Raw genomic sequence first — 9,357 nt, 5'->3', positions numbered from 1 at the left:
CGTTGGTTCCACCTCGACGTGCCAAACAACGAAACGGCCGAAGTCACGCTCTACGTGACGAACTACCCTCGAAGCTAATCCGGGACCGAAGCCCCTCGGCTTCGCAAACCCCTTACACGCTCGTGCTCCCGCCTCTGACCCCCGATTTCCCATCCTCACGCCCCTCTTCGCCCACCTTTCTCTCTCTTTCCATTCTACATGCAGCCAAGGAGCAGCAACTAACTCGAAGCAAACGGAGAATCAATTCTCCTGCCCGTCTCGCTAGTTTGTCAGCTGGATTTTAGATGGAAAAATCTTGCGTGGCTACGAAGTCAAAGGTCGTTAACGACTGTCGGTGGTCGACCCTTAATTGGGACGGCCCTAATCGGTTCCCAATTTTCGGGGACAGTTCTCGGTGACTTTAACGAGTTTGATGTAGCCAGCATAGAGATGGCGGTGAATCGAGGATGACGAGGACAGAACATGATTTCCCTCACCATCTATATAGAACGAAAAAAGCAAAGTACGATGAAGCAAGGATATAGGAGCAGACATTGGTTCTGTGGATTTAGCTTTTCGTTTATTCGAAGAAAAAATGTTGATGAACGTTAACTTTCGTTCAGCTGGCGATTATTCGATTATAATCAGTTCCAAGGTCCAAATTATTAGATGGAGATTATTATGCGAGTCAGCTTTCTATAATTCATCCTTATGAATCAAGTCCTTACTCGAGGTACTAGCTAATTTATGGCTTTGTTCGATTATAATTAATATAACATTATGAAAGAAAAAACTCGCCAGATCGACGAACAAAAGACTTGTCCTCGGACAATTTTAATCGATCGACGCATAGAACACGAAACACGTACACAAATGACGAGATGGGGTGTCGCCGCGACTTCTGATAGGGCGCAGAAAACAATGAGTACCACCCGTACGTGGTTTTTATTCAACGAAGAATTGCGTTGTTGGTGAATCTGAAAGAGTCGCGTGCGCTCCAATTTGGTTCTAATAAGCACGGTATTGTTTGAAAGATCAAGGGTTGTGACTCACATTAAGCATAGGACTTAACGCGCGGTGACCACTTTGTTTTCTAATATAAATCAGATTCCTTTCAGGTTCCTTTCTACTTTGTTTCTTAATTCTTAATTGTCCTTTGAATATCAACAGATATGTCGACATCGATCGATTAATTTAATATATCTAAAATTGTAACTTACCGTGATGTGCTGGATATAGCGACTGTGGTATCGATACGGGATTGTATGGTGGTGACACTCCATTGTAGTTCGTGTAATGTCTACGTACAAAAAGAAATACCTGTGTTTATATGTTCGTGCTAAATTGATTAAATACTACAAATACTATAAAGATATTATTGTAACCTACCTAAGTATTCTTCGACCTGCATCGTTCAATGTAACTACTTCCATGGCAGGAATGAAACCAATTTTTGGTTTCCAAGTGTTTCCAGTATTACGATTCATGTGATCAAAGTCTTGAGGTTTCAAAACTCTCGGTGGCTCTCTGACACCCTTCAACTTCCTCGCAGGGAAAATGAAACTACTACTATATTTTGGATCTCTGAATCTGGCACTATAACAGAAAAAAGATGAAAATTGTACTTCCGATTTAAGATGAAATAAGTATTTTTATTTTAAGATTTAGTGTATTTCGTACGTACCAATATACTTTGTTATTCCTAACTGGTAGACCGTTTATGGGTGAAGGTAAAGTAGCCCCATCTCCGACGCAATCGTCTGCTAATAAAACCATACCTCGCATATTGTCTATGCATATTTGAGTTTCTGCGTCGAATAGTACGTGATTCGTATAAAGTCCCTTTATAAAATTATAACCACTATTGCCAAGTCCTACGTATAGCCGATTGTCTCCTTGAACGTTTCGTTTCTCTGAAAACATTAATATCGATATTAAATTATGAACTTTAAAGAAATCATATACTTAAATCTTATTATTTACTGAAATAGACGTCGTACTTTCTGCTTCTGTTAAGCAATCGTAATAAGGCTCCAATGCCTTGAACAATCGTTTCTCGTCCACAAAAGGAAGTAGAGCTATTCCTTGCCAAGCAAATTTTTTACCGTTTAAATCGATCTTAAAATCTTCCGGATAGAAGTCGATAATCGGCGATCTCTAATGCAAGTTAATATAAAAAATTTGATAAGTATCGGAAATTATATGTCATATAATTTACATATAACGAATTTCAACCTACTGGATTGATCATTAATTTTGCCCACGGCGCAGGGATATGTTTACTGCTAGCTGCTGGAAATACACCCATCAATTGCTCTAATGGACGGAACTAAAACATCCAAAACAAGGTAAATACATTCTTTGCAATGATCGATTCAATCTCAAAGTACTTACTGGTGTAGTTCCTTTCTCAAATTCGGTAGAAAGACCACCGATATTGATGAAATCGCTAGCGAATGGCGCGTAATGATACGGAAAATACCATTTCCATGAAGCACAACCCTGATAGTAATATCGTAAAACCCAACATAAACCGCGCACATACTGCAACGCTACGTTATTCCTGTATGTGATTAAATAAAATTTATTACAATTCAGAATCTACGTGATATATTTCATCGTATAACTTATCTTACCTGAATGCTAAATTATCAGGAGACACATCGAATTTCGATTCGTAATAACGATCTTTAAAGCCATCCTCCCACAATCTAACTTCATCGTGTACTTGATCGTCGTCCGAGTCATCTTCAGCTGACTCTCTTTTACGTTTCATTACTTGATTAGTTGAATTCTACGAACAGTCGATATATTTACGAACATACTATGCACGAATAAGAATAGAGATCTAGAACGTACCTCAGGACGCATCATACTTTCTAACATCTCCTGAGAACTTCTTTTTCCACTTGTATGATAATTTTGACCACAAACACGCATCTGATAAGCTTCGTAACGTGCGTTTTGTACTGGACTCACATGTTCACCAATACGCTGTAATAAAAATTATATATATTAAACGGTACTATTAAGATAAATCTTTACTAACTGCGAATTAAAACATACAGTTGGTGCAAATTGTCCCGTAGGAATCCACTTTGGTTTATTATTACCGATTCCCAGCGATAGTTTCTTTTTATCTTTTTCACGTTGCTTGAAGGCTAATTCATTCTGTTGTCTTTTCTTGAAAATTTCGTCTTCGACATCGCCCAGCTCAGACATTATAAGTTGAACTCTGTCCAAATTTACATCTCCGCTATCTGTCAAAAATCCCTGTAATTAAGTGTTATTATTGAATGCTTCTTGCTTTATTTACTGTACATATGAACAGCTGATCAGATATTTTTGTCTTTAACATGTATTACGTACTCCTGTTTTATATACAGCTTTTTTATACAAATTAACGAGTCTATCAATTGCTCCTTCTCTAATCTCCAAAGATGGAAGATGCGGAAGAAAATCGTTTCCTACGAAGAAACACATGAACACCCAATCATCGATAACTCGCTCGAAATCGTATTTAAATGGTAGATTAGGCATTTGCAACTCTCTTTCTAAGTATTCTCTGAGGACATTTAACCGCACAAATATATACTGGCATTCGGATCCAAAAGTATTTGTTTCGTCTCCTTGATTAACCTCTGCACCTGTACACTCCTGCATTTCATGTCCTAATTGACCACATATATCGCATGGTTTCGGCTTATTTGGCTTAAATTCTTCACGAATAATAGTAAAATTAGGTTCGTGCGTTGCAAGACCTAACATAATTAAATCAGCATCGGCTCCACATAAAACGTGTTGTGTGTTGGGATCATGATCCGGTTGTGCTGTTACATAAAAAAAAATATTTTACATTTAATGTTCCATATAATACAATGATATTTTAAATATTTAATTGTTTACTTACCTCTTTGTTTACGTATAAAATCCATTATTTTATGTTCTCCTTCGCCTGGTACATTCGCATCGCTTAAAATTACTTTTATATTTCTCCAACCAGGATCATTGTTTAAACGATCATGTATGTAGTAATGCAAACACTGTGACAATCTTGCCATAAATGGTGTGCCCTGTAATTTAATTATATCCAAAAATTATTCTTCGTATATGGGATTTAATATATCAAAAAAATGTTATACAAACCGGCGTAATACAATTACTATCAAAATGATCTTCTTTTGGTTTTTCTGGGGGCAAGGACGCCCCTTTGAGAGTTAATTCAGAACGTATTCTCTTTATTTCATTAACTTTTTCACTTGCTTCTTTTGAAGCTCTAAATCGTCTTGATCTCTGTTGGTTCATTTTTGCTCTGGGTGCCTATAGACATAATCAAAGTGAATATAATAATTGTACACACGCAAATTCTTTAACAGTTTCATATAAACGCTTACAACTCCATCAATTGCCATGTAAAGTAATTTTCTTGGTCTCACAATACGAAATAAGCGATCAATGCATTCAAAAATGGCTTCCATCATTTCTTCCTCATTTTTTGGCGCTGGCCTATAAAGATATTATATGATGTTTGTTTAATCATCTTGTAAACTAATAATTACTATACCAAAAATACTTACTTATCTTCTGGATGAGTACAAGGATGTATGATACCATTCATGTCAAGATACAAGTTGTCAAATTCTATTCCGTTTGGATTAGGATCTGCCGAATTCACAGGTACCCGTACACCATTCGTAGTTATCGGCTATAAAGTCACAATAAAAATACAAGTTTTACATCTACTTTTGTGTATTACAAGGGGAATATTCTTCACAAAAATAGACAATCTAACCTACCTTTTGCTCGATACATTCTACTATTATAGAAGGATACTTCCGACTCAACCATCGAAAAAATGCTGGTACACCCATATTTTGGTTTGGATCGTCGTGTTTCCGTACACGGCACACGTCTTTCTTTAATCGTTTTCCAAAAATTTGTATATAAATTAAACGAGCACAACTGTTTTCACTGTTCACCCATATTTAACCTATAACATAGATTTACGAAACCCTAAACTCTATCAGTATATACATATATACAATCTTCACGTGCTGCCATCTTCGGCAGTGTATATACGTCATAAAATTGACAACGTTAAATTGTAAATAATAATAAGAAAAAGGCATTAAATATAAAGGGATTGGGGTTTGTATAGCATTTTAAATAAATTGATCAATGCTATATTTACAAATATAAATTTTTCTAAGAAAAAATGCTGACTGATTAATATGAAAATTAAATATATAATTATTTTACTTTACCACTCCCTATATTTTAGCTCTTAAGATTGCTTTATATACCGGTAGTAAGTGTGGAAAAAACATATACATATAATCGTAGGTAAACGAACATAATAGAGCGTTATTGAATATTTCAATTTTTTGTATCTACCATTAGAAGTATGTTCAATGTAAATAAATGTAATCATATTACCTACAAAAAAATATTCAATTTAATCTAATCGAAAATTATAGTTTCTTTGTTTGCATGATTAGGTAGATAAACTTTAATTAGCCTGTGGCATAAATGTTCAAATAAGATGCTTATTTGCATATCTTACTAATCTTCATTTTACTAAATAAAAGACAATTATTTTTTCAGCACGTTATAAAACATGCAAAAAGGTTTTCTCAATATGCAAGAAAAAAATATTTTACATGGACCGCCATTGCCCGATTTGGAATTCAAGAATATAACATTAGGACAATTGATATTAAATCAATTAAGTATTCGTGGTTCTTGGGTAGCACAGGTAAATCATATTTTATTACGTTAAAAATCATTTAGGAATAATACATTTGCTTCATATTAACTGAAAATACAAATTTTTTCAGATAAATGCTTATACAGGAAAATCACAAACTTTTAAAGATATTTTAGACATTAGTCGGAAATTGGCAATTGCCTTTAATAGAGAAGGGCTAAAAAAAGATGATCGAATAGCTATATGTAGTGAAAACAATCTAGAATTTTGTCCAGTTGTATGTGCTGCATTTTACTTAGGTATTACTGTCTGCCCATTAAATCCACTTTATACAGAAAGGGAATTAAAACATGCATTAAATATATCAAAACCAAAATACATTTTTGTATCAGCAATCGGAGCAAAGAACATATACAAAGTTATTCCTCAGTTATTCTGGTTACCAAAGCTTATAATGTTAACAGAAGCCATTAACAGTAAATTACCAAGTATTAAAACTCTAACATCAAACATAATTATTGACAACAACTTCCATGCCTGTTCTGTAGATGTTAATGATCATGTGACAGTTATTTCATGCTCTAGTGGCACTACAGGATTGCCAAAAGGAGTAATGTTAACAGACAAAAACTTTTTGTCTGTGATAAAAAATCTTGCAGTTGCATCGCCTAATATTGTAAATACCAATACAACAGGTTTAGCTTTATTACCATTCTTCCATGTGTATTCCTTTTCCGTGATGCTGGTAGCACTCGTTTTTGGAAATAAAAACGTAATTCTTCCACGTTTCGAAGAGAAACTATTCTTGCATGCCATAGAAAAGTACAAAATCGAGCACATAACTGTTGTGCCACCACTTATGGTGTTTTTAGCGAAACATCCTATTGTAGATAAATATAATTTATCTAGCATTAAAGAGATTTGGTGAGTTCAATTATTTAGCATATCCCACTAGAAAATGATGTTTTATTTTATCAAAAATCGAGAATTCGTATCCTTCACTTAATTAGGTGTGGTGCTGCGCCTTTATCTGAGGAAATTGCAAAGATGGTCGTAAAGAGATTAAATATGCCAATAATAAAGCAAGGATATGGATTAACAGAAACTACTTTGGCAGTGATGAATTCACCTGATAATAATACAAAATATACAAGTGTAGGAACATTAGTTCCAGGAGTATCAGGTAAAAACTAAAAAGTTATGTTTTACAAATTTGTTTCTGATATCTCTTTTTAACATGTAGCTAAAGTAATACCAATTGATGGAGATGAATCAAGTAAACCCCTAGGACCAAACAATGTAGGAGAATTATGTTTCAAAGGAGATATAATAATGAAAGGGTACTGCGATAATGAACAAGCTACCGCGGCAACAATCGATAAAGATGGTTGGTTGCACTCAGGAGATGTAGGATATTACGACGAACAGGGCTATTTCTATATAGTAGATCGTATGAAAGAACTTATTAAATACAAGGGATTTCAAGTTCCACCAGCTGAATTAGAAGCAATATTATTAACTTGCCCTGAAATTAAAGACGCGGCGGTTATTGGACTACCGCATGAAGAAGCAGGCGAACTACCGGCTGCTTTTGTTGTTAAGCAAGAAGGATCTAATATAACAGCAGAAGATATTATTAAATTCGTAAATGGTAAATTGTTTAACTAACATGCTAATTTTTGAATTAGCTGTTTCATACCTAATCAATAGAAAATGTTTCAGAACGTGTATCAAGCCATAAACGACTTCGAGGTGGTGTTAAATTCATTGAAAATATTCCACGAACTGCATCGGGAAAAATCTTACGACGAATCCTGCACGACACACTCAAATCAAAATTGTAAAAAATTGACAAAAAGAATGAGACATTTCCAATTTAAATATATTCTTCCTTTATATTTACATTTGTTCCAAAGAGGCTTAAAAGATGCTATAACTATAGATATTTAGTGAACTTGTATCAGAACATATTTTTAATTCTTACTAAATTATAAAAAGTTTGAAATGCAAAAAGAAAAAGGTTGAAATTTTCTATTCTAGCCATATTCTCAGAATCTTTTAATATCCCATTTAAATATATATTAAAACATTTTCTATAAAGTTATAGACACTACTGTCCTAATTTTTGCTTTATTTCGTATGGTATGTGATTTAAATACCATTGATGAGTTTGACCAGGGGCAGTAGCTAACACACCTTTGTCATTTGAATATGCTGTTTCTGCATTATAGGAATATTGCTCTCCATAAAAGTCAGTTAGTGTACCACCAACTGCATAAAGAATAGCTTCAGGGGCACAAGTATCCCACCTTTTGCAACCTTTACTAGCGAACACATAAGCATGAGCCTTGCCTTCCATTAAAAGTATCACCTGTTGAATGTATATATCGTATATATTGTATATATCATATATATAAAATACTACTAAATAACTAAAAGACAATTAACTACACTAATTATATTACCTTATACCCTGCACCACCAACTCGTAAAACTTCATCAGGAGACAAAGCATTTATAGCTGCTTGAACATTGCTATTTGAATGTGAACTGAAAGAATGTAACATGTTTGTAATTTTCTGTTTAAAACAACAGCAATCTTAACCATTTTAAAATCCAATTATACCTTGTAGTTGTAATTATTCTTTTTCCTTCTGGTGGAGGAGTTGGTGCAAACCCACCAAATCCTACACCATTAATACCCCAGAGAGTGCGTCCTAGTATTTCATTTTCTGTATTTTTATAATACGGCTGATGAATTATACCTCCAACTGCTCTATGTCCAACTGCCACTCCTACTAGTACTGTAACATGTTCCACAAGACCTTGTGCATACTCTGACGTTCCTAAAAATATTAGTTCAATTCCATATACATATTTGGCAAATAAACTATGATAACATAAGATGACTGAAACAAACAATATACATATATACCATCCAATGGATCTACCCAAATACACACATCTTTAGGATCAATATCTTCCAGATAGGCTGGTAACTTTAATTTTAGTACTTCTTGATCCACATCTGTTACAATCCAATCAGACGGTACTTCACAGTTTGATGCTCCTTCTTCACCAATAATGGTAATATTTGGAAATTGCTGGCTTAATGAAGCAATAATACACCTTTGAGCACAACGATCAGCTTCAGTTTGTAAATCATCCTTGCCTTTCTCTACTATATTTAGGCCTCCATGAGCCATAACATCTCTTATAATTTTACCTGCTCTTACTGTAGCAGTTATAGAAGAAGCCACTATTCGAGATAATAAACAAGCACTTTGTGCCATTTTACAACTGTTTTTCTTAATATTAATAAAATATTCACACTTCTCTTCTTAAAAGAAACTGAATCTCTTATTGGTAATGCTTCAAATATATACTATACATATGATTGCGTCCAGTATCCGGATCACAAGCTATAAGAAAATTAAACAAAAAGCTTAGAAAGTAATGTTAACTCTCAAGGTTATATTGGGCAAAACACACATTAGATTCTTACCAAAGTTACATACTAATTCTTTAATATAGTAGCAATAAATTAAATAACAAAATTCTTCATACATATTTTTTTATACAACGGATGCTTTAACATATGTATAAAGTGAAATATAATCTTTATTCCAGTATCTTTCAGTATCAGAATCTTTATTTCTCCTCCTCCTCCC

At 34.1% G+C, this 9,357-nt stretch overlaps 3 protein-coding genes across 5 annotated transcripts in view; 1 reads left to right on the top strand and 2 right to left on the bottom strand.

Annotated features, from left to right (window-relative positions):
• Positions 1-5,009, bottom strand: part of LOC100745013 (5'-3' exoribonuclease 2 homolog) — a 31,144-nt gene extending 26,135 nt beyond the window's left edge. The window contains exons 1-15 of the mRNA XM_003489152.4: positions 4,776-5,009; positions 4,557-4,684; positions 4,374-4,485; positions 4,126-4,299; positions 3,890-4,052; positions 3,349-3,809; positions 3,046-3,252; positions 2,839-2,973; positions 2,616-2,773; positions 2,374-2,542; positions 2,219-2,308; positions 1,980-2,136; positions 1,664-1,892; positions 1,369-1,575; positions 1,200-1,279 (exon numbers count right to left, since the gene is read on the bottom strand). Coding sequence (XP_003489200.1) covers positions 1,200-1,279; positions 1,369-1,575; positions 1,664-1,892; positions 1,980-2,136; positions 2,219-2,308; positions 2,374-2,542; positions 2,616-2,773; positions 2,839-2,973; positions 3,046-3,252; positions 3,349-3,809; positions 3,890-4,052; positions 4,126-4,299; positions 4,374-4,485; positions 4,557-4,684; positions 4,776-4,850 — 2,545 coding nt within the window. The 5' untranslated portion in view covers positions 4,851-5,009. The remainder of the gene's footprint in view (positions 1-1,199; positions 1,280-1,368; positions 1,576-1,663; positions 1,893-1,979; positions 2,137-2,218; positions 2,309-2,373; positions 2,543-2,615; positions 2,774-2,838; positions 2,974-3,045; positions 3,253-3,348; positions 3,810-3,889; positions 4,053-4,125; positions 4,300-4,373; positions 4,486-4,556; positions 4,685-4,775) is intronic.
• Positions 5,010-5,029: 20 nt separating this feature from the next.
• LOC100744894 (luciferin 4-monooxygenase) lies at positions 5,030-7,567 on the top strand. 3 transcript variants are annotated; one of them, XM_012385172.3, is made up of 6 exons: positions 5,030-5,127; positions 5,584-5,734; positions 5,817-6,610; positions 6,697-6,869; positions 6,930-7,337; positions 7,409-7,567. In XM_012385172.3, the coding sequence occupies exons 2-6, from the start codon at positions 5,597-5,599 to the stop codon at positions 7,528-7,530; spliced, it is 1,635 nt and encodes a 544-aa protein (XP_012240595.1). In that variant the 5' UTR covers positions 5,030-5,127; positions 5,584-5,596; the 3' UTR covers positions 7,531-7,567. The 3 variants fall into 3 exon arrangements, with proteins under 3 accessions (XP_012240595.1, XP_012240593.1, XP_012240594.1); XM_012385170.3 differs by lacking the exon at positions 5,030-5,127 and adding an exon at positions 5,200-5,322; XM_012385171.3 differs by lacking the exon at positions 5,030-5,127 and adding an exon at positions 5,269-5,287.
• LOC100744655 (3'(2'),5'-bisphosphate nucleotidase 1) lies at positions 7,548-9,354 on the bottom strand. The gene is made up of 5 exons (XM_003489150.4): positions 9,192-9,354; positions 8,622-9,108; positions 8,313-8,532; positions 8,152-8,236; positions 7,548-8,057 (listed from the first exon to the last, which is right to left on the bottom strand). Exons 2-5 carry the CDS (start codon positions 8,977-8,979, stop codon positions 7,797-7,799), a joined length of 924 nt encoding a protein of 307 aa, XP_003489198.1. The 5' UTR covers positions 8,980-9,108; positions 9,192-9,354; the 3' UTR covers positions 7,548-7,796.
• Between the last annotated feature and the right edge of the window lie 3 nt (positions 9,355-9,357).

The sequence above is a fragment of the Bombus impatiens genome, unplaced genomic scaffold (assembly GCF_000188095.3).
Source record: "Bombus impatiens unplaced genomic scaffold, BIMP_2.2 scf_0318, whole genome shotgun sequence".
Classification (NCBI taxonomy): Eukaryota; Metazoa; Arthropoda; class Insecta; order Hymenoptera; family Apidae; genus Bombus; species Bombus impatiens.
Note: the sequence above shows the minus strand (reverse complement) of the source record. Positions and strands in the feature narration are given on the sequence as shown.